The 24,045-nt window shown below is 48.0% G+C and overlaps 1 protein-coding gene and 1 long non-coding RNA gene across 2 annotated transcripts; one reads left to right on the top strand and one right to left on the bottom strand.

The window, feature by feature from the left end:
* Window positions 1–1,831: 1,831 nt before the first annotated feature.
* LOC146334381 (uncharacterized) lies at window positions 1,832–13,933 on the bottom strand. Its single transcript, XR_014786366.1, has 3 exons — window positions 13,750–13,933; window positions 12,988–13,089; window positions 1,832–2,045 (listed from the first exon to the last, which is right to left on the bottom strand). It is a non-coding gene; the product is annotated as an uncharacterized LOC146334381 (long non-coding RNA).
* Window positions 4,027–23,294, top strand: LOC146334380 (actin, alpha cardiac muscle 1-like). The gene is made up of 7 exons (XM_084824843.1): window positions 4,027–4,177; window positions 5,270–5,410; window positions 13,485–13,809; window positions 14,742–14,903; window positions 15,023–15,214; window positions 18,532–18,713; window positions 22,832–23,294. The coding sequence occupies exons 2-7, from the start codon at window positions 5,282–5,284 to the stop codon at window positions 22,973–22,975; spliced, it is 1,134 nt and encodes a 377-aa protein (XP_084680969.1). The 5' UTR covers window positions 4,027–4,177; window positions 5,270–5,281; the 3' UTR covers window positions 22,976–23,294.
* Window positions 23,295–24,045: the final 751 nt, after the last annotated feature.

The raw sequence follows: 24,045 nt of genomic DNA, 5'->3' as shown, positions 1-24,045 counted from the left end.
CACCCTCTCACCCATGTTCCCTAGCAACTGGTGTACATAGGCAAACTGCCCCTGACTAGCCATCAGGACTAGTAGTAATTGGTGGCCTTTTCCTCAATATCCCCTTTTAAAGCCATCCAAAGTGGTGGCCATCACACTACCCTGTGGAAGTGAATTCCACAGTTTAACTATGCGCTCTGTGAAGAAGTATTTCCTTTTATCTATCCTGAATCCCCACCATTCAAGCTTCCTGGGTTTCAGCATTATGAGAGAGGGAGAAAAATGTCTCCCTATCCACACCATGCATAATTTTGTACATCTCTTATCATGTCTTCCCCGACCCGCCTTTTCTCCAAGCCAAACAATCCCAGCCGCTGTAACCTTCCCTCATAAGGGAAGTTGCTCCAGCCCCTTGACCAGTTTCGTTGCCCTTTTCTGCACTTTTTCCAACTCGACAGTATCATTTTTTAGGTGCAGTGACCAGAACTGTACGCAGTATTCTAAGTGTGTTCTGGGTAATCATGCCTTGAGTGTGAGTTTCCCAGAGGGACATCTGGCCCTGACAGACACAGGATGCTGAATTAGATGGGTGATTGATTCTTACTCCATTTTTTCTTCACAACAACCCTGTAAGGTAGGTTAAACCGAGAGGTTGTGACTGGTCTAGTAAGAGCTTAATGGCTGAGTCGGAATTTGAACGCAGGCCTCCCAGTCATAGTTTGACACGCTAACCTAGGAGTGGGGAACCTGTGACATTCCAGACGTCGTACTCCTGTAAGCCCCAGCCAGCCTAGGGTGGACAGATGACCTACTTTACAGAGGACAATCCTCTATTTTGGAGAGTTGGCAGAGGACAGTCCTCTATTTGAAGGTGTCCTCTATTTGATCGGATGTCCAGTCCAAGTCTGGTTTAAAGTCAATGAACCATAACAAGACACAGCAGAGCGGAGGCCTTGAAGTTGTCCATCCACATGTAAAAGTGGCCACCCTAACGCTTGTCCACATAAGGGCTGGATCTCATTGAGGCCCCTTAGCTATTCCTGGTTTGTTCTCTGCCATTGGTTTCACTGGGACACTCCAGGCAACTATCTTGGCTTTTCACCCTCAGCCATTTGTTCTGTGTGTCTCCGCACAACCTCCCCCCGCCTCCCTACTAGGTGCAGTGGGAGGTAACCGATTTGCTGCACCCCCTTTGGGGGCAGAAGAGAACCTTGCAGCTGAGCCCATGCATTCCTTGGCACCAGCTGGCGGCCGTAGCATTGGCTGCGGCCCATGTAAACACTGCTTGCACAGCAGGCCTTGTGGATGCTGCATTTCTCAGGCTCTGTTCTCTCCCCATTCTGCTCTTTTAAAAAATGCTGGCACAGCAGAAGCCCAGGCCAGCTGACCAGCCGAGGCATCCCTTGATGAAAAGAGCGGGATTAACAGTTCTTGAGAGACTTTCACCTAGGCCCAGCCAAACATCTAGGAGGGGAGAGCTTTCTCAGGGCTCTAGGTTTCGAAGGGCCCTTGGGCAAGACACCCTCAACGGGCCGCTCCCTCAGTGAGTTTACCATCTCACCACCATGGTCACCAGCTGCTCCCCCTCCTCTTTCTCATCATTGCTGCCACTTGCCTGCTTGACAGGCAGAGAGCCAGGGAGCAAGCAGGCAGGGGCATCTGCTTCTCCTCCTTCTCACCACCACCACCGTTGTCTGGGCCAGGGCGAGAGGAAAAAATGCAAGAATGATGCAGTGGTGAAGAGGAGGAGCAAGTCCAGGGGGCTCTTGTCAGTGGGCCCCTGCTGGGGTGTGGGCCCTCGGCAGGTGCCCAACCATGCCTACCCTTGATGCCTGCCCTGTCCGTGACCCACCTCCACATCTAGGGGGAAAGGGATACAGCTCTGGTTCCAACTGATGTGATCAACATCGGGTAGGCAAGGAGAGCAGCGAAACGTGGAGGTGCATCAACATCCAGGCCATATTGTGCCTTCTGTACCAGATGACGTTCCAAGCAGCTGTGCCTAAGCTTCCATTCAGGTCATCATGCCTCAAACTGTATTCTGTCAGCAACCCAGTTCCCGCACTCTGAAAAGAAGACAGATGGCTTGTTATGTTTTGTTTTGTGAAGAAAACATGCAAATAATGCCTTCTCCCCAAAGTGAAGTTATGTCTGTGGGTGCATCCAGACCAGTCCCCAACCTGCTGCCCTCCAGATGTTTTGCATTTCAACTCCCATCAGCCCCAGCCAGCCTGGCCAATGGTCAGGAATGCTGGGGGTTGTAGTCCCAAACAGCTGGAGGGCACAAGTTGGGGAAGGCTGGTCCAGACAAACAGGTCCTGGCACCACCAGTCAAAAGACATTGTGCAGCTATCCTCTTTTCCGCCTTAACTAGGGTGTGTGTGCTGCTTGTGGGTCCCCACCCATGACAGTGGCTTCCCCTAACCCTTTCAAAGATTTTTTCAAATATTATATATGCACTGGGCAGAACTGATAAATAATAAAAAAATATCCTAGTAGCCTTACTGGCTTAGATCCAAAATCCATCTAGTGCAGCATTTTTTCTCCAACTCTGGCCAGCCTTGTGCATCCTGGGAAATTCAGAAACAGGGCCTGATGGGGACAGCCCTTCCCCCCCTGCACACCATCTGATCGGAGGTATAGTGTGCTGACCCCTGCGATTTCCCCATATGCGGGAAACTCAACTGCATAGCTGAACCGTGGGTGGTTGTTACATGCAAAACTCTGCACTATGATTTAACTATGGTTTGTTAACCACAAACAACCCAGAGTTCACAACCCAACAACAAACCATGGTTTTGTTCATGGCTAACAGCCTATAGTTAAACCATAGTGCAGGGTTTCGCACATAACAATAACCCATGATTGAACAACAACCCATACTCTGGGTTGTCGTTACGTGTGAACCAAGTTATACTGTGACTCGGCAGTTTGTAGCTGTTACAATTAATAGCCACCGATAGACATCCTCTGTTCATTTGTCTAAACCTTTCTTGAAAAAGCAAGCAGCTGTTGCTACCCCACCACAGTCTAAGTTTACTGTCCTTCACATACTCAGTTACCCATCTGTAAGACAGATGCCTACGTTGCAGGGCTATCATGAGGGCAAACAAGGTAAGGAATGTAAATCTGGTGATTGGAAGCAGGCATCATGCCCGGAAGCCCTTCCCTCGCCTTCCGGGCATAGGGGCAACCCATCTCTTTTTCAGATCCCTTTCGCCCAAATGTTTGGTTTAGCCCAGGGCTGGGGAGCCTGTGGTCCTCCAGATGTTGCTAGACTCTAACTCCTATCAGCAACAGCTAGCTTGGGCAGTGGTTAGGGATAACAGTTGGAGTCCCACATCTGGAAGCCACACACTCCCCAGGCATGGGATGTTCCCTTAATTCTCATCCCCCAATTGTAAACATGTCTAAGGACATACTTTATTTGCTTATCCATCTTAATGTTCCTCTTTCTCCTCCTTATACTCTGTTGTCAGCATTTAGAGACTGCAAGCTCTTAGGGGGCAGAAACCTCTCTTTCCTTCTTCTCACACACAATAGAACACCAGGACGGTTAGCAGTGCATCCTTCTTGCTCTAATACCAATGGAATTATTATTAATTAACAGTGTGTCCTTCATGCATCCTGATATACAAGCCCCAGTGCTAGAACTCTTGTACTACTCTCTTGTCTTAAGAACGAAAACCCTGACCTCAGCTGCTTCTTCTCCATCTCCCACAAGCGGAAGAAAGCCGATGATCCTTTGGGGCTTGTCTGGATGCAGGCAAATTCCCAGGCAAGGGTGTCACTGCTGTATATGGCTGAAGAATGGCTTTTGCCATGGTTACTTCAAGGAGGGGGTCTCCCCTTTTGGCCTTACAAGGGCCTGCAAAATAAGGAATTGGTGGCGGGGGGAGGAGAGGGCTAAGACTGCAGGGAGCTGGGTGGGTGGGTTCTGGCTTCTCTGACAGTTCAGCCATGAATGCCCATGAAAGGCACAACTGACAGGTGGCCTGGAACGTGTCCAAATATGGAATGTGTGAAGTGTCCCTCAACCCCTGGAGGGGCAGGCAGGGTGTGGGAGTAGCCATGGGGGGAAAGCAGGGAGGGATTGAGGAGTATCAGGGTTGCAGGGAGGTCAGGGTTATAAATCACTGAAAGGCAGCCAAACCCCAGCTACCTTCTTCTTCCTATCCCTGGGCTGCAGCGGGAGTTGGTGAGTACACTTGACTTCGATTTGATTGTAAGCTCTTTGGGGCAGAGACTGCATAACGGGGGGAACAGAACAATGGGCAGTGTCCCTCCAAATCACTCTGTTCTGTTAATTAATCTGAAATAACTACCAAGCACAGAGGTTTTGTACTCATCCTCACTAATCCCCCCGCCACCTCCCCACACACACACCTCATTTGTAAATGTGCCTTGAAAGTGGGAGCAGAGAGACAGAGAATCTGTAGTCACAACAGTTTGTCAGAATCTGGATTGTTAAAACACATTAGCTGGTGTATGTGTGATGGTTCAAAAGAGTTTTGCAGTTAACAGCCGGCATTTCACATGGTTGCTTCTGCACTAGTTGCAGTTTGTTCCAGAACTGCTTTCTTTTTGTTCACTCATTTTTAAAATGGGGAATGATCGGCAAGACATTATTTCATTGTTTTACTCCAGCGTTACTGTTCTACCGCCAGTCTTTTGCAGGTTTCCTGGCTTTGGCACATTCCCCCCACAGGTTGAAAGGCATCTCTGAAGGCTTTTACGGGAAGTAAAAGCTTTAAGCTAAAATATACTGCTATTTTGACCCCACCCACCACTGGAATGCAGCCCCAAACAGCTTCTCTGAAATCAAATATGGCCCTCAGACTGAAAGAGGGTTGACACCCCTGATCTATGGGGTAGGTAACCTGGTGCCTTTCAGTTGTCTTGGACTACAAGCCCCATAACCCATTATCACTGGCCATGTGGGGTAGGCTGATGGGAGTTGTAGTCAAGCACATCGGGAGGGCACTAGATTGCCTATCTCCAAAATTCTTCCCCATCATCTGCTACCCAATCCTTTTTTTAACTGGAGCTGATGGGGATTGAAAGTGGGATCTCCGGCAAGCAAGTGGGATCTCCGGCAAGGGGGATCTCTGGCAAGCAAAGCAGGTGCTCTACCACTGGGCAGTTGTCCTTACCCTCTTCTCCTTGCATCCCATATTCACATGTGACATGGGACAGAGGGAGCTCTGTCAGGGAAGGAAAACAGAGCCAGGTGAGGCCAGCATGGGTCACTTCTGGGATGCAACCCTAACTTCTGGTCTCTTATCCCCAGTGAGCCGACACCATGTGTGATGACGAGGAGACCACCGCCTTAGTCTGTGACAATGGCTCCGGTTTGGTGAAGGCTGGCTTTGCTGGTGACGATGCCCCCCGTGCTGTCTTCCCCTCCATCGTTGGACGCCCAAGACACCAGGTAAGGGAGCCATGGCTGCAGCAGGGCTTAAGTGGAGGGATGGACTGAAAGCAATGATATCCAGGGGCCACTGAAATGCATCAAAGCAAGGGCGACTGGTTGCACATGCTGGTCCATAGGGCTATCCCTGAATTGCACCGGTCAGTGCAGAGGTTCAGAGACTATATGCAGAGCCAGGGCCAACCTTAGAAAGACCAGGCATGTACAGAGCACCATACCATAGTGACAACCAGCCTCCACACACCCAGTCAGTTATTTAGACCAATTGCTTGTTCACCCTGAACCTCTGAATAGTTAGAATGGGAGGATGGTGAAGCACCAATTCATTCTTCTAGTGGGGGTAAGATGTTTTTGTGCGAGTCTCTTATGGCCTGTTCAGGTCTCTAGCCCCTAAGTTTGTGGTGAGAGCACTCTTTAATCATTGAGCTTGGGAAGTATTTTTTTAGAAGTATCTTGTACGCCTATGTTGTAATTTTACTAACTTATATTGCTTTTTTGATGGATGATTGACTGTATTAATTGGCAGTGAGACACATTTTTTTTTAAATAAAGAAAAAAGTGGGAGGGGTAGGGCACCTCCACAGGCACCAAGAAATGTGCCTGAGGTCGCAATGATGTCCACAGGTGCCGCGTTGTGTACCAGTGTACTACAGTACATTATCTATAGTACTAAATAATTACAAGACAAACGAATTGTCTTTCAAAATTTTGTCCTGTTCAAAGCAGACCTAGGTAGCTGCAGCGTACTAGGCTATGCACCGTGCGGTGCCTTCGAGTTCACACGCATGCATTATATGCGTTGTGCACTAGCGACAGTGTGCACCCCCTGTTAACGCTGAGGTTTAACCTCTAGAGACTTTGGAGGAAGGAGCTGGAACCTGAAAAAGGATAATGCTCACAACTCGCAACAATATGTATTTAATGAGGCATCCCCAACAGGCAAAAACCAGGCAAAACAGGGACCGAGATTTACCAATTGGGGGCTGTCCCAGGTAAACTGGGAGAGTTGGAGCATATGCAGAGTGCTGGGCTAAAGCAGACACTTGGTCTGCTCTGGCAAGGCAGTTCTTGTGAGCTGATCTAGGCCAGGGGTCCTAGATAAGAGGTAGGCAACCTGTGGCCATCAGCCTAATTTTATGTTGCCCTCTGCCTCATTTCAAAAGCCCTCTGCAAGTGATCAGTTCAGACCTCTGGCAGGAGTGATTTGTGCTTCTCCCAGCAGGGCACTGGATGCGGAAGGGGAGGGAGGGAGGGGTAAAAGGGGGTGGCTTGAACACCTCTCTATTTTGCAACTAAGCCCCTCAAGGATCACTACATGCAGCTTCAAGAGTCGCATTGGCACCACGACCGCTCAGCTCCACCACTTTTCCTTGTTTTTCAAAAGTTGTGAAGAGCCTGCCACCCAAACTCCTTCCTGCCAGGTGACAGTGGTGGGAACACAAAAGACGGATGCGACCAATTGCCTTGGCCTCTCCACGCTGGCCAAGTTATGTCCTTGAAGGGCCGGGGAGGCCAGTAAAGATCAGCCCCACAACAGCAGGGGGTGGCCCTGAGAAATTCCAAGCAGGGTAATTAAGAGATAACTTGCCTCTTTGCATTCTGAGGGGATCACGTTTCCCCTGAGGTAAAGTTATGCTCTTAAACAGCTGCTCCCAGCTAGGCCATACTTTAAAAGCCAACAGCCACTTTGGAAGTGGGGCATAGGGGTGGGTGTGGGGAAGAGAGATAATTATATACATCCCTTGTGCTCCACCCCAGAGGTGGCTTCTACTATAAGCAGCAGCAAGAAATCCTTACATAGAAACAGCATTCCTGCTGCTGTGCCCCCACAAATTCCAGACACGAATATATTTTCACCCTGGTAAAGAATCTGTTTCCATATGGCCCAGGATTCAGCAGTTAACAATAAAGCCTTTACAAGCCTATTAAGACTTTTAAAACCATTTTGGCCATAGATCTGCTGTATTTTATTGAACTGGTATCAGATATAATGCTAAACCAGCTTTCCCCAACGTGGTGCCCTCCAGAAGTTTTAAGACTACAACTCCCAGCATTCCTGACCATTGGTCATGCTGGCTAGGACTAATGGGAATTGAAGTCCAAAACATCTGGAGAGCACCAGTTTGGGGAAGGATGTGGAAAAACCAGGTGTGGGCAACTTGTAGGTCAAAACATCTGGAGGGCCACAAGTTGCCCATGACTTGCCTGGGCAACTTGTGGCCCTCCAGATATTTTGGACTACGAGTTGCCCACACCTGGTTTAGCTTTCCGAGAATATGCCACAGGGACCCTTGGCTTTCCATGCTCCCCTGCCCTGCCCCTCCCCTCCCCACCATGAGGCAGTTCGAAAGTGTTTGCTTTTCGCTTGCCATGTTATCCAAACTTGAGGAAACAGAGGCTCATCTTAACTAAAGTTGGTGGTGGAAGCACCAAGTTCAAACCATAGTTTATGAAAGCGGGTTTGTTTTCACTAACCGTAGTTAAAATTAACCACAGTTTTAAGTGTTATGTCACTTAAACATAGAAGGCTAATGTCTTGTTGTTTTATATTACTGTTTAATGATTTTATGAGGTTATTGGATAGTTTTATTCATTTATTGCGACATATCTTGGGAGCACTTGTTGTGTCAGAGTATATAAACCTAAATAAACAAAAACAAACAAACAACATCCACTTTTGTTCTCATTTCATGTCATCCCCCTCTACTGTGGCAGGGCTTCCAAGTTAGTTACCCCTGAAAATAATTTGCCCAAAGATTTCCCTTTCTAAAAATAATTTGACTACCCCACAATTCTTTGCTCAGGTGAGACACACTCACATTTGCGTGCCACAAATATGATTCCATCACCTCCCAGTTCTCAAAGTGATGAGCTGCAGATTAAAATTTCCAGCTCCAGCCAATAATCAGAGAATCATAGAATAGTAGGGTTGGAAGGGGCCTACAAGGCTATTGAGTCCAGCCCCCTGCTCAATGCAGGAATCCAAGTCAAAGCATCCCTGACAGGTGGCTGTCCAGCCTCGACTTGAATGCCTCTAGTGTGGGAGAGCCCACTACCTCCCTAGGGATTTGGCTGCATTGTCGTATTGCTCTAACTGTCAGGAGGTTTTTCCTGATGTTCAGCCGGAATCTGGCTTCCTGTCACTTGAGCCCATTATTCTGTGTCCTGCACTCTGGGAGGATCGACAAGTGATCCTGACCTTCCTCTCTGTGACAACCTTTCAAGTACTTGAAGAACGCGATCCTCTCTCCCCTCAGTCTTCTCTTCTCAAGGCTAAACATGCCCAGTTCTTTCAGTCTCTCTTCATAGGGCTTTGTTTCTAGTCCCCTGATCATCTTTGTTGCCCTCCTCTGAACCCTCTCCAGCTTGTCTGCATCCTTCTTAAAAGTGTGGTGCCCAGAACTGGACACAGTACTCCAGATGAGGCCTAGCCAGTGCTGAGTAGAGGGGAACTAGTACTTCCCGGGATTTGGAAGCTATGCTTCTATTAATGCAGCCCCAAATAGCATTGGCTTTTTTTGCAGCCACATCACATTGTTGGCTCATATTCAGCTTGTGATCGATAACAATTCCAAGATCCTTCTCACTTGTAGTGTTGTTGAGCCAAGTATCCCCCATCTTGTAACTGTGCATTTGGTTTCTTTTTCCTAGGTACAGAACTTGGCATTTATCCCTGTTAAATGTCATTCTGTTGTTTTCAGCCCAGCACTCCAGTCTATCCAGATCACTTTGAATTTTGTTTCTGTCTTCCAAGGTATTAGCTATCCCGCCTAATTTGGTGTCATCTGCAAATTTGATCAGTATTCCCTGCACCTCCTCCTCCAAGTCATTAATAAAAATGTTGAAGAGCACTGGGTGCAGGACTGAGCCCTGCGGTACCCCGCTTGTTACCTCTCCCCAGTTTGAGAAGATCCCATTGATAAGCACTCTTTGAGGCCGATTCTGTAGCCAACTGTGGATCCACCAGATCATTGTTTCATCTAGCCCACTTTGAGCTAGTTTGCTCATCAGGATATCATGGGGCACTTTGTCGAAAGCTTTGCTGAAGTCAAGGTATATTACGTCCACAGCATTCCCAGAGTCCACAAGGGAGGTTACCTGATCAAAAAAATGAGATCAAATTCGTCTGGCAGGATTTGTTCTTGACAAATCCATGTTGGCTTCGAGTAATCACTGCATTGTTGTCAAGGTGCTTCCAGGTGGATTCCTTTATCATCTGCTCCAGAATTTTCCAAGGGATTGATGTCAGACTGACTGGTCTGTAGTTCCCAGGTTCCTCCTTTTTACCCTTTTTGAAGATAGGGACAACGTTAGCCCTCCTCCAGTCATCTGGCACTTCCCCCGTCCTCCATGATTTCTCAAAGATAATAGACAGTGGTTCTGAGAGCTGTTCTGCCAGTTCCTTTATTACTCTAGGATGCAGTTCATCTGGCCCTGGAGATTTGAACTAATTCAAAGTAATTAGGTGTTCCTTGACCATACACCTATCAATCTCAAGCTGCAATCCTGTCCCTTCAGCCTGTACTTCACCTTTGCTGGGGGGGGGGGGTCATAGACCCTCTTTTGGGAGAAGACTGAGCCAAAGTAGGAATTGAGCATTTCTATCTTTTCTTTGTCATCTGTTATCATTTTGCCATCCTTATTTAATAGTTAAACCACCATTTCTTTCCTCTGTCTTTTACTATGCACGTAGCTGAAGAAAGCCTTTTTGTTGCTTTAAGCATCCCTTGCTAACCTCAGCTCATTCTCAGCTTTAGCTTTCCTGACACCATCCCCGCAATTCTGTGCTACCCACCTGTACTCTTCCTTTGTAGCTTGGCCTTCCTTCCACTTCCTAGATGTGTGCTTTTTTGTTTTCAGGTCATCTCTAAGCTTCTTGTGAAGCCACATTGGCTTCTTCTGTTGTCTTCCACCTTTTTTTCTTGTTGGAATGGTTTGTAATTGTGCCTTGAGAATTTCCTTTTTGAAAAACTCCCACCCATCTTGGACTCCTTTTCTCGTTAGAGTCGCTTGCCATGGGACCTTACTTATTATTATTCTGAGTTTATTAAAATCGGCTTTCCTAAAATCCAGGGTACGCATTTGGCTACACTCGGCTTTTGCTTCCTTTAGAACCAAGAACTCAAGTATAACATGGTCACTTTCCCCCAGAGTTCCTGTAACTGCTACTTTATCCACTAAGTCATCTCTGTTGGTTAGGATCAAGTCAAGGATAGCTGATCCTCTAGTTCCTTCCTCTACTTTCTGTAGGAGGAAGTTATCCGCCACACAAGTCAGGAATTTCCTGGAGGGGCCGTGTTTTGCAGAATTTGTCTCCCAACAAATATCGGGGAAATTGAAGTCCCCCATTACTACTACCCCTTCATGGATCACTGCCTTGTTGTGGCGAAGGGGCTTGCGTAACTCAGTGAAGCCATAAGCTATGCCGTGCAGGGCCACCCAAGACGGACAGGTCATGGCAGAGAGTTCTGACAAAATGTGGTCCACTGGAGAAGGAAATGGCAACCCACTCCAGTATTCTTGCCAAGAAAACCCCATGGAACGTATCACAAGGCTAAAAGAGATGACGCCGGAAGATGAGCCCCTCAGGTCGGAAGGTGTCCAATATACTACTGGGGAAGAGCAGAGGGTATTTCCAAGTAGCGCCAGAAAGAGTGAAGCGGCTGGGCCAAAGCCGAAAGGACACTCAGCTGTGGATGTGTCTGGTGGTGAAAAGAAAATCCGATGCTGTAAAGAACAATATTGTTTAGGAACCTGGAATGTCAGATCAATGAATCAAGGTAAGCTGGAGGTGATCAAACATGAGATGGCAAGATTGAACATCGAAGGAGAAGGGGACGGCAGAGGATGAGATGGCTAGATAGCATTACCGATGCAATGAATATGAACTTGAGCACGCTCCGGGAGAGAGCGCAGGACAGGAAGGCCTGGCGTGCTATGGTCCATGGGGTCACGAAGAGTTGGACACGACTGAATGACTGAACAACAAATTACTACTACATTATGCTTCCTTGAAACATTGACTATTTGCTTTTCAAAAGTTTCATCCTTGCCTTCTCCTTGATTGGGTGGCCAGTAGCAGACTCCGATCACCAGGTTCCTTTTATTCTTTGCTCCATTTATTTTAACCCAGATGCTCTCGATGGGGCTACCAAGCTCATCCTCCTGTATTTCTGTACAGAGATATGTATTTTTCACATATAGTGCAACCCCACCTCCCTTTCTGTTCCTCCTCTTCTTTTTGAACAAGTCCTTCAATTGCTGTATTGTAGTCATGAGAGTCATCCCACCAAGTCTCAGTTACACCTATCAAGTCATAATTTCCCTCCTGTATTAAGAGTTCAAGTTCGTTCTGTTTGTTTCCCATACTCTGGGCATTGGTATATAGGCATCAAAGACCATGTGCTTCATAGTCTGCTTTCTTCCTACATGTTTGTGAAGACTATTATTGGGCACTATTAGAGTTGTTCTCTCCGTTGCGGTGCATGAGCCTTCATCCATTGTTACCCCCAACTTTATGTCTCCCTTCCCCGGAGCATTCAGTTTAAAGCCCTCCTGATAAAGTTCTTCATGCTGTGGCCAAACACATTCTTCCCAGCCTTTGTGAGGTGCAACCCATCCCTTGCCAACAGTCCATCTTCTAGGAAGTATAGCCCGTGGTCCCAGAATCCAAATCTCTCTCGTCAGCACCACCTTCAGAGCCAGTCATTCACCCGGAGTATTTTTCTTTCCCTTTCTATCCTTCTTCTAAGTACTGGAAGGATGGATGAGAAAACTATCTGGGCCCCAAAGTTCTTGAATTTCCTTCCCAAAGCTTCAAAGTCTGATGTGATTTCTTGGTAGCTCCGCTTGGCAATAAGCATGCCATCAAAGGGTGTGTGGGGGGGGTGAAGGTGCCCATCCTTTTAGAAACTTTTAACCACCCTGACTGTGAACAGGGCAAAGTGTTTAGAGGTTATTGTTTTGGGTTTTTTTTAGGTTTATGCTGAAATACAAGAACTTACAAAAAACACTGACAACAGAGTAGAGCAGTGGTGGGTGGACTTCAGGCTTGCAGGATCTACTCCCCCCCTCCCCAATCCCTGAAATCTACCAACTAGTGCCTCGTGCAAAAGATACATGCTTAGAATGAAAGAATTCTGAGCCCAGGAATGACTTGGAATTCTGAGTAGAAGGGCTGCACGCCACCTTCAGTTTTGGTACTGAACACATATGCCGCCCACAGTCCTTCCTCACAGAAATCCGCTCCCAAATACTCCAACCTTTCTTCACTTCAACAGTATAATTTAGGGTAGGTGGGTAGGAAATAATTTCGCTGTTTATTGTTAAATAATTGGAGTCATAAATCCTTGCCAGACTGCTGCAAATCAGCCAGGAAGCTACCATACATCCAGATGGAGTAGGCAAAACTGTGCTAGACGGACCAGCGGCCTGACTCTGTATAAGGCAGCTTCCTCTGTTAGATATGAAGACTCCGGACCCTGACATCTGATTGCAGTGCCGGGTGTCAACACTGAAACAAATGTGAAGGTCCAAGAAAAGTGTCCCTGAGGAGGTGCAGAGTGTATTTCGCTTACCACTGAGTAACAAGGAGCGTCCACACATCGGGGATCGGGGGAACAGCTTCCAGATAGGAGGGCAACGCTTTCAAACACACTGGAGCCCCAACACCTCTTTTGCTACAAATGAAGCACAGAATAATATGAAGGCAGGGTCGGCGTCAAGGACAGGCACGATCGGGCAGCTGCCGGGGACCCAGGCCCCAACTGACAACAGCCCCCTGGAGTTGCTCCTCTTCTTCATCCTTGCAACCCGCTTGTTTGCCTGCCTCTCGCTCTGGCCCAGACAACGGAGGTGGTGCAGAGGAGCGGGAGATGCCGCTGCTTCATTGCTTCCCTGGCTCTCTGCCTGTCAAGCAAGCAAGTGGCAGCCATGATGAAAATGAGGAGCAAGAGAAGCCGGTGACCATGGCAGCAGGAAGGTAGACTCAGGGAGGGAACCCAGCCGAAGGGCCCTCACAATCCTGGAGCCAGCACCGCATGGAGGTGCCTCAACTGTTCCTGCTTGTTTCCAGGGCGTCATGGTGGGCATGGGTCAGAAAGACTCGTATGTGGGAGATGAGGCCCAGAGCAAGAGGGGGATCTTGACCCTGAAATACCCTATCGAGCACGGCATCATCACCAACTGGGATGACATGGAGAAGATCTGGCACCACACCTTCTACAACGAGCTGCGTGTGGCCCCTGAGGAGCACCCCACCCTGTTGACCGAGGCCCCCCTCAACCCCAAAGCCAACCGGGAGAAGATGACCCAGATCATGTTTGAAACCTTCAACGTACCCGCCATGTACGTGGCCATCCAGGCCGTGCTGTCCCTGTACGCCTCTGGCCGTACCACTGGTAAGTGCAGGGTGGGGGTAGAATCTGCAGAGTTGGGTAGTTCATTCTGGGACTAAGAAGCATGTTTTGAATATTTTAATTTAGAATAATAAAAGGGATGTGTGTCTGTCTGTGCTTTAGCACCAAGACTGTGAAACTCAGACACCTGAAACCAAGGGGGCCCTACAGGCGTGCACTTCAGGGTTATTTTGTTTTAAACATACATTAATTTCAATTAATTTAAATGTGTCTGCATGGCTGAAACCTGCAGTAACATCCTCTGCCACTAAGGGCGGGCTTCCCTAACCAGTGCATAGCTTGCAGTCCATAGTTTGAAGCGAGGTGAGATTAGTAGGCCAAGGGACAGGATTGTGTTTGTTTGTTGCATTAATATCCCACCTTTTCCTCCAAGGAGTCCAAGGAGGCTTACATGATCCTCCTCTCCATTTTATCCTAACAGCAACCCTGTGAGGTAGGTTAGGCTGAGAATCAGTGACTGGCCCAGTCACCCAGGGAGCTTCACAGCCAAGTGGGAACTAGAACCCAGGTCTTCCCAGTCCAAACGTCTAATGACTGCACCAGACTGACTCTCCTTCCAAACAATGTGGAAGGAGAAACTTTAGGTAGACAGGCTTTGGCTGTTGAGGCTGGTACTGATGCTTGCACCGCCAGGTAACAGGCTGCTGCAAGCCATTTTAAATATCCCACAATTCCCCAGTGCACGTGATGTAACATTGCTTTGGGACACTGGGAAATGTAAAGTGGTGGCTACCTTGCCCTGATAAAAAGATCAGTGCCACTGAATAGGGCCATCTGAGGATGTAGGAGAAACCCCCGCCCCATGAAGCTGACTCCTCTGGGTCATCTGGCAGTCTTTCCATTCTGTCTACCTTTTATATTGTTCTCCAGCTCCTTCCCCAGCTCTCTACTAACTAGGGTGTCCTCTCCTGTAGGGATTGTACTGGATTCTGGGGACGGTGTCACCCACAACGTGCCCATCTATGAGGGCTATGCCTTGCCTCATGCCATCCAGCGCTTGGATCTGGCTGGCCGCGACCTTACTGACTACCTGATGAAAATCCTAACTGAACGCGGCTATTCCTTCGTCACCACCGGTAAGGGGGTTAAAATAACTCTAGCTGAGCTCCGCTGTTTGCGATAGAACCCAGAGGCTCCCTTCTTCTGACAGCCAGGCAATGACTTAACAGGTCAGTGCTTTTCCTTCTTCCTGCAGCCGAGCGGGAGATCGTGCGCGACATCAAGGAGAAGCTGGGCTACGTGGCTTTGGACTTTGAGAACGAGATGGCCACTGCTGCTTCCTCCTCTTCCCTGGAGAAGAGCTATGAACTACCTGATGGGCAAGTGATCACCATTGGCAATGAGCGTTTCCGGTGCCCAGAGACCCTCTTCCAACCCTCTTTTATTGGTAAGAGAGGAGGTCTTTAGATATAGAACTGAGGGGGTGGGCTTATAGGTGGGACGGGGTGTTTAGAGCAACTGTAGGACTTGTTCTAGAAGAACAAGTGGTTGAAGCCTCAGAAGTCAATTGCCCAAACTTCACAGGACCATCAGAAGCTGAGTTGTACCAAGTCTGTTTAGTCCAGTATTATTTACACAGCAGGGGTGGGGAACCTGTGGCCCTCCAGAGGCTGTTGGACTACAACTTCCATCATCCCTGGACCACTGGCTCTTCTGGCTGGGAGTTGTAGCTGGAGGGTGGTGGGGTGGGGAAAACAGCAGAAGTTCATAAAACAATAAATGGTGCGGATAAAGCAGGCAGATGTCTTGCATTGTATTAGAACTTGGGATCCTCCAATTAAACTGATTGGCCTTTGACTCAGGACAGACAAAAGAACATAAGATGAGCCATGCTGGATCAGACCAAAGGGTCCATCTAGTGCAGCACTCTGTTGACACAGTGGCCAGCCAGCTGCCCACAAGAAACCCACAAGCAGGACAAGAGTGCAACTGCCCCCTTCCGCCCATGTTCCCCAGCAACTTGTGTACATAGGCAGACTGCCTCTAATACTGGATGTAGCAAAAGGAAGGACTTCTTTGCACAGCGTGTGATTACATTTATGGAATTCCATGTTGCCAGAGGTACTGCTGGCTATGAGCTCCGGGGGGCAGTTGCCTTCATGTCCTGCTTGTGGGCTTCTAAGGGGTACCTGGTTGGCCACTTTTGGAAGCAAAATGCTAGACTAGATGGATTCACTCCAATCTGTTCCAGCAGGACTGCTCTTATGTTCTAGTTCAGACTTCCCCACTCTGGGTCCCTCCAGATCTTTTGGCCTACAACTCTCACAGTCCTCAATGATTGGCCATGCTGCCTGAGGCTAATGGAAGCTGTAATCCAAAACATATCAGGGAAGGCTTCTCTAGTCCATGAAAGCTTATGCCTCAACGAACCTATCTATAAGGTGCCACAAGACCTTGGGGTTTTTTGGCTTGTAACAGACTAATGTATCTAATGCTTCTGGAATTCAAGCTATTGGCCATCAGAACATCCTGTGGCAAAGAGTGCCCCAGGTTAAACATAGCCTGAAGGGTTTCTTGTTGCTCTTGCTTGTTTGTGGTGAAGCCAGCTGCTTGTCAATTTCAACAGATACTTTCAACAGTTTTTGTACTTTTGAAGGTAAGGAATACATTTGGTTTCCTCCTCTCCCCAACTCTACACATGATTTAAATCAGGTATGGACAACTTCTTGGGGTCGGGAGGCCACATTGCCCCCCCGCCCCACCATTTGCTGCCAAAATTCAGCAGCAGCAAAGATGCAGCGATTCTGCTTCAAAAAAAGGTGCAATGGGAGCACGATTTTGCTTCCATATAGGCTGTGTGCTCCTCACACACTTTATTTTGAAGTAAAATTGCTGCTGTTTTTGGTGCCATGGCAAATTTGGTGGCAGCAGCAGTGGGGCCCACAAAAAACCAAACAAAAACAAATAACAAACACAGAACCCTTCCATGCTTTTCTCTTTACCCATCATTTGCTCCTCTCAGGCTAAATCCCCCCTCCCCCCAACAATTTGTACCTTGACTGGCATCATTCCAGTCAATATCTTTATGAGGGAAGCTGTCTTCTATGGAAGTGTCAACTAACGGATGTTTGCCAACTGGGGTGGCAATTAGAAGAGGTGCAAGAGATAAGATACACCAGTGGCAGCAGAAAGGTCAACATCCTCTGCCAGGGCTGCCAAAAATGCCACAGGTTTGCACTGGCAGCTGAAACTGAAATGACACACATCAAGAATTGTAGGGAAATCCAACAGAGTGGGAGACTAGGCTTGACCAGAGGGGTATCAGGTAGACATTCCACTTATGGATCAGGTCTGAGGTTTTGACAGTGGGTGGAGAGACAGCTGAGGTTCTTTGCTTCTCCTTTTCTTGCCAAAATAGGCAAGGAGGCTGTAAATTCCAGGACAGTGGAAGGACATCTTCTCCTAAAGAGAGGGGGAAGCACTACCTCCTTTTGGCGGCTGCTGTAACCCGAGGCTGCCACCAAATCCTTTGGCTTTTGCCCTCGGTGAAGGATTCTCTGTGAATCTCCTTCCTTTTAAAGATTTATTGGCCTCGGGGGGGGGGGCACCTTTCTTTCTTCAAAGTCCTTCACCCATTGCAGCAACCTTGTATGGTCAAGGAGGAGTCACTCCACAGAGACATGTGAATGCTAGTGGAAAGAGAATTGGGGTCTGGCCAAAGATTTACGAAATATGGGAAGAATGATGGTTGGGTAGCAACACAAGATAGAAAAAGAAGGTTCACTTCTTCCTCATCCCCGCGGGTTGTTTGATCATCTGCCAAACCCTGGGTAGGACAACAAGCCCGGGGTTAAATAAACCATGGGTTACCATGATGCGCAAACTCAGGGACAAGAGCCACAAGGCAAGAAGGCCTTCTTACTGGATCAGGAGCTAGTCTGCATCTAGGACTAGCAACAGTGCGCAACAGGTACCATTGCACCCCATTTCTTAATGCTCATCAACAAGAGGACCAACCAAAACATGACAGTCATGAACAAGGTTTGGAGGTCTCCAGAACTCTTCACCCGGTAGGATGTGAAACAAAATAAGGGAGGTGGGAAAGAGAGAAAGCTGGACGTTCATGTTGTCACCCCAAAGTCTGCTGTTTCTAAGTGTTTTAAGGTTGAATGCAGGAAGAGATATACAGACGCAATTGGATTAACTTTGGGAGGTGCATGGTATACTGCAAGATGCATCCCCTGCTGAGGGTAATGGGGCAAAGAAGCAATACTGGGTGTCTGCTATTTTTCACATATATATTTATATTTATATTTATTTATTTTTATATATATATATATATATATATATATATATATATATATATATATATATTTCCATAGGACTGATTTGGTTCTGTCTCCAGCCCTAATTGGAACCTTTGGGTCCCTTATACCGGCAGACAGCAGAAGCCCAAAACTTCACAGCATTTTGGTTGGTCTTAAGAAAGCTTTTACCAGACTGTGTTTTGGGGATTTTTTCCCCCCTATGAACCAACATGATTACCTACAATTGTTTTTCATCAACAAGAACAGCCTTGTATGTAAGACCAGAAGTTACTAGCCTGAACTGTGTGTTGTTGTTTTTTACTAGCCTACCAAGGCTTAACAGCAGGGGTTCTGAATGGATACAATCACGCTTCCGTTTGCTTTGCATACCAGACATTTAGCATGAAATTCTTCATAAAATGTCATAATTGATTTCACGATCTTACCTTCCGCCCAGGCATGGAATCTGCGGGAATCCACGAAACCACCTACAACTCCATCATGAAGTGTGACATCGACATCCGTAAGGACCTGTACGCCAACAATGTCCTGTCTGGTGGCACCACCATGTATCCTGGCATCGCTGACCGTATGCAGAAGGAAATTACTGCCTTGGCCCCCAGCACCATGAAGATCAAGGTGAGATTGACCAACAGATGGTCAAATTGTAACTGCTGGAGTTCTGAAAGCGAGCTGCGCTGTACTAGAAATGCAGAAATTACCTGTGTGTGTGCGTGTGTGCGCGCACGCGCTGTTTTGTGCAGTTTCATACACTGTTTTACACCAGCAGGACTTTGGTAGCTTGAATTATCTCAGCAAGGCTGAACTGTTTGTAATCTGACAGATTGCCTCCTCCAAGTTCCCGCTGTACTCTTTTGAAAAGCAGCAAGCCCAGTTTGGTATGTCAGACAGGGCCTCCTCAGGGATGGCACTGATGCTGGAACTCTACACCCCAGGGCAGTTCCTCTCCATGTATCTTTAGGCACCAGTTTTCTCTTGTTTAATAAGAATATAAGAAGATCCCTGCTGGATCAGACCAAGGGTCCATCTAGTCCAGCACTCTGTTCGCACAGTGGCCGACCAGGAACCCACAGGCAGGACATGAGTGCAACAGCACCCTTCCACCCATGTTCCCTAGCAACTGGTGTACACAGGCTCAACTGCCTCTGCTTTTGGAGGTGGCACACAGGCATCAAGACTAGTAGCCATTGATAGCCTTTTCCTCCAGGAATTTGTCTAACCCCATTTTTAAGCCATCCAAATTGGTGGCCATCGCTACATCATGCAGTAGTGAATTCCATAGTTTAACTATGCAGTGTGAACTAGTATTTTATCTGTCCTGAATCTCCCACCAAACAGCTTCATGGGATGACCCCAGTCTCTAGTATTTTGAGAGAGGGAGAAAAATGTCTCCCTCTCCACATTATGAATAATTCTGTATACCTTGATCATGTCTCCCCTTACTCCTTTTTCCCAAGCTATATAAATGTGCTGATAAAGCCATTCAGTGGGCTAAACATGAGGCTATTGTCCTCTACGGCAGCAGTCCCCAACCTTTTTGGGACCAGGGACTGGTCCATGGAAGACAATTTTTCCATGGACGGGGGGGGATAGGGCCGGGCCACAGTAGGGGTGTGGGAACCCCCCTTACCTTGGGTCTGTGGGGGGGGGGAGGCGATCCATCCCTCCTCCCCCCTGGAATCCTCGCCGGCCCTGGCCAGCTCCGCGGCAAGTCCACAGAGCTGCCGGCCAGCTCTGGCTGGGGGCGGACTTCCGGCCACTGGGACGCCATTTGCATCCCTGTTCTTTGCAGTAATAGGCTGCATAAAGATTTACGTAGTCTATTACTTGAACAGGGACGTACGCGGATGCCATTTGCGTCCCAGTGGCTGGAGCCGGCCAGCAGCTCCGCGGACTCGCCGCAGAGCCGGCCAGGGCCAGCAAGGATTCCAGAGGGGGAGGAGGGACAGATCGCCTCTCTGCCCCCACGGACCCAAGGTAAGGGGGGGTTCCCACACCCCTACTGCAGCCCAGTCCCTAACAAGCCACGGATCAGTACCAGTCCGCAGCCTGGGGGTTGGGGACCACTGCTCTACGGGCACAGAAAGGAATAGGATTGTTCAAAACACATGCACATGCTCTTTCTATTGGTAGTCAGTAAGAAGCCTGATTTACTGGGCCTTTCACCCTTGCTTGGTTAACAGGACCTTTTGGTTCCAACCTTAATAGCTGGTCAGCTTATTTGCCCATCTAACCCAGTATTGTCTACTCTGGCAGGCATCAGCTCCCATGGTCTCAGGTGGAGAGGCTCTCATTTTTGACTGGACATGCCAGGTCAGGAATGAATCTGAGCGTGTGGAGATTCTGGCAGCTCAGACTGGGAACAGCAAGAACAGGAGGAGGCACCCCACCTAGTGAGCCCAGATACAGCCAGACTTTCTTCCCAAGATCTCGACACACAGATGGCCCAGCCTGAACGGCTCCCCCATTCCTCCACCATGAGAGCTCACATTTCGGAGGGAGAGGAGGAGGAGGAGGGCAAGGGGCATGACTCGAGGGATGCTAGGGTCTGTGGCAGAGAGAAGCCAAAAAAGTTAGGGGCAGGGCGCAGATGCTCCACCAGGTTGGCCACTCGTGGAAGCAGACGTAGGGGGGGAGCCACCCTAAGGGAGGGGCATCCCTGCAAAGCAAGTCTGGCAGTGAAGCTTATGCCCAGACTGCTGCCAACTTCTGTAACTTCCACTTCATCTCCTCTATTGATATTTGTACATGTGTGGATTAGTTGGTTCTATGCAGACTGAGAGTTTCCTAGAATCTGCATTTGTAAAGAAGCTAGTCATGAAAAAATAGTGTAGCCTGAAGCCTTGTTTCCTCAAGTATGTTGACTGGAAAAGGAGAGGATGAAGGAATGTGACACCTAGGACCTTTTGCATACCAAGCACGTGCTTGACCAGTGATCTATGGGCCCTCCAACCTCCAGGCAAGCCCCACCAACTGGCATCAGGGAGCCAAGGTTAAATAACACACTCTAGGTCTCAAGTCAGTCAAGGTCACCCAAGGCCCTGGCCTAGCGGTGCTACCATGGAAGCATTTGTCTGCTAGCACCCTAAGGCTGTGATCCCAAGTGCGCACTTGCTTGGAAATAAACTCCAGGGGAGATAACCAGGCCTGACCACTAGGTCAGAGAGGTAGTATATACGTGTTGATATATATAAGCAATATATTTTGAGCTGAACGTTTCGGCTTCTGCCCTCATCAGCAGCTCTGCTGTTAAATAGATACCAAGAGTAGCAGTTTGGAATGCCTAGAGATGAATGTTCCTTGGGGGGGGACGGGGGGGGGGACGACAGAGATATGACTGGTGCAATGCTTACGAATTGTCCTCCAGATTAAGGCCATTTGGGCTAAGAGTTCTGAGGCTGTAGATCCAGAGGTTTCCCCTTTTGTCAAGCTTATCAGTGTCTTTCGTTTGTTCTTTTGGAAGCAACTGTAAATCAGAGAGACTGTGCAGGTGAGTTGAGATGTCTTGCAACAGGCTGCTCCAGGTTTTTTTTTTGGTAAGAATTGCAGATTTGTGGTTACTGAATCTTGTTCTTAGGTCCGTTGTAGTTTTCCCTACGACATCCATTTTTTTACATTCAGTTAAATAAACCACATTAGCGGAAGTGCATGAAACATTTAGCTCAAAGTCTATTTTTTTAAATACTCTGTTAAGTCTTTCTTTCTTATATATTTTACCTTAAGACTGCATCCACAGTGGATCCAGAGCTTCCTTGTTACTTTGCTGTTGGGCAGTTTTGCGCCTACACCCCCCTCTCTCTTTACAGGATTTATATACCACTCTATATCTAACAGATTCCCGAGCAGTGAACGGTAAAAAGAAGACAAAAATATGGAATTGAAGTATTTAAAATCAAATTATACCAATATAACCATGGCTGGTCAATGAGGGAAGGCTTGTTGGAATAAAAATGTCTTCAGTCAGGTGCTGCAAACAAAATGGCAGTGCCTGCCTGACATTAACAGGCAGGGAGTTCCACACGGATGGAGCCAGTAGACTGAAGGCTCTGCTCTGAGTGGACTTCAGAAGGGCAGCAGAACACACCCTCCATTTTAGGTCTTATTAAGGGCTATCCAACAAACACAGTAGACATTGACAGAAAATGTTAAAATTCTGTACACAATCAAAACATCAAGACATTCCCCGAAGTGCTTAAAACACATTTTTTTCTTTTTAAAGGGTTTCCTCACAAATTTCAGTCCATTCGGTTAATGACCTGGTTCACACAATCACAGGATGGTTAATAAGCCACATTAGCTTGATAGCCATCCTGTGTGTGCCAACAGATTTTACATAATTGCCTGAGGCAGCGTGGCTCGAACCTGGCAAGTGCTGGTTGGGGTGGGTAACAAACTACCCGGAAACGATGGCCTGTTTTAGGGTTGCTGGGTAGTCTGTTAACCCCACCTGAACTCCCCCCCTCACCAGGTTCAGACATCACAACAAGCCACATCAGTGAGGGTAATTATGTAAATCCAGCTGACACACACAGGGTAGTTAACAAGACACCATGGCTTATTAATCACCCTGCAATTGTACGAACTGGCCAGTGTCAACCAATCTTAAATTACTCCATCTCATAAATTAACAGTGCAATCCTACAGACACGTACCACGGGTCCGTGTAGAACCATCATGAGCACCTTGTCTGATGATCGTGTTTGTATGTATCTTTTGTAACTTCTCTCCCACTTCAGATTATTGCTCCTCCTGAACGGAAGTACTCCGTGTGGATCGGGGGCTCCATCTTGGCTTCTCTCTCCACCTTCCAGCAAATGTGGATCAGCAAGCAGGAGTACGATGAAGCAGGACCATCCATTGTTCACAGGAAGTGCTTCTAAATGTTATCTTCACTGTTCCGCTTCTCATTTCATGCTCCAGCTACCTTCTCTCCCTCCCCCAAATCAGCTCATGATGCAAGAGTCACTCGTCCTCTGCCCCACCAAAACCCCTCGTTAGGAAATGTCCTCATAACTAAAAAAATTTGCAGAAGGTATTTTTCAGGGACTTATTTCTACTGCAGGGATGCTGCCTCTGCATACAACGGACACAGACTCTCCAATATTCTTTTGTGCGTCTTTTTAAAAATTGAGCTTTAAAATGTTTGCCCCCCCTCCCTTACATGAAACCTTAAATAAAAGAGGAGAGATTTTACAGCAGAATAGTACATGAGGAAATTCTGTTTCATGGCTCACACAAGATTCCAGGTCACTTTGACATGTCGAACAACTTACAGCAAGAGATTACTAGTGCATGACATAGCCAGGGCTATGCAATTCCACACGCAAGCGGAAAATCCACAGAATACAAAAACCCAAGAATCTCTGCTTTCTGTTAAAGTAAGCAAGGTTCTGGTCCCTATGAAAGTGAAGACAGGCTTGTGGGGTGGCAGCAAGGCCTACTGTTGGGATGGGGAACTACAGCCCTTGACATCAGGCCCACACTTGCACTCTGGACCACCGCTCTGGGAACTGCTTCCTCTTCCTGCTCGGGAATGTGTATGACACACACACACACACACACGTGTGTGTGGGGGGGGGGAAGGGGGGAGAGAGACTGGGAGAGGGGGAGGGAGAGAGACTGGGAGGGGGGGAAGGAGAGAGACTGGGAGAGGGAGAGGGGAGAGGGAGAGGGGGAGGGGAGAGAAGGGATGAGGTGGCACAGAGAGAGTAAGAGCTTTGCAAAGCTGCAAACACCATCCACTTTTGATTCTGGCTCTGTCTACTGTTACTTGCTGCCCCTGCTTTCCTTCTCCCATGGGTCAATGACCCTGCATAGGAAAAATGTTCCCCACCCGTAACATATGGTAATCTCAGGAGGGAGGAGGGGTGTGTGTCTGTGTGTTTAGGAAAAACACACAGTAGTAGTTTTCCAAGGGGCCAAAAGTAGTTTTCCAAGGGGCCACAGCTTC

This window comes from Heloderma suspectum, chromosome 17 (genome assembly GCF_057233095.1).
Source record: "Heloderma suspectum isolate Gila_16-S chromosome 17, 16-S_ref, whole genome shotgun sequence".
In the NCBI taxonomy this organism is placed as follows: Eukaryota; Metazoa; Chordata; class Lepidosauria; order Squamata; family Helodermatidae; genus Heloderma; species Heloderma suspectum.
Note: the sequence above shows the minus strand (reverse complement) of the source record. Positions and strands in the feature narration are given on the sequence as shown.

Excerpts from the sequence above, each read along its gene's own strand:
- LOC146334380 (XM_084824843.1), top strand. The coding sequence starts at position 5,282 with ATGTGTGATGACGAGGAGACCACCGCCTTAGTCTGTGACAATGGCTCC. Across the intron at positions 14,904-15,022 it reads CTATTCCTTCGTCACCACCG|CCGAGCGGGAGATCGTGCGC; the intron begins GTAAGGGGGTTA and ends TTCTTCCTGCAG. Across the intron at positions 18,714-22,831 it reads CCAGCACCATGAAGATCAAG|ATTATTGCTCCTCCTGAACG; the intron begins GTGAGATTGACC and ends CTCCCACTTCAG.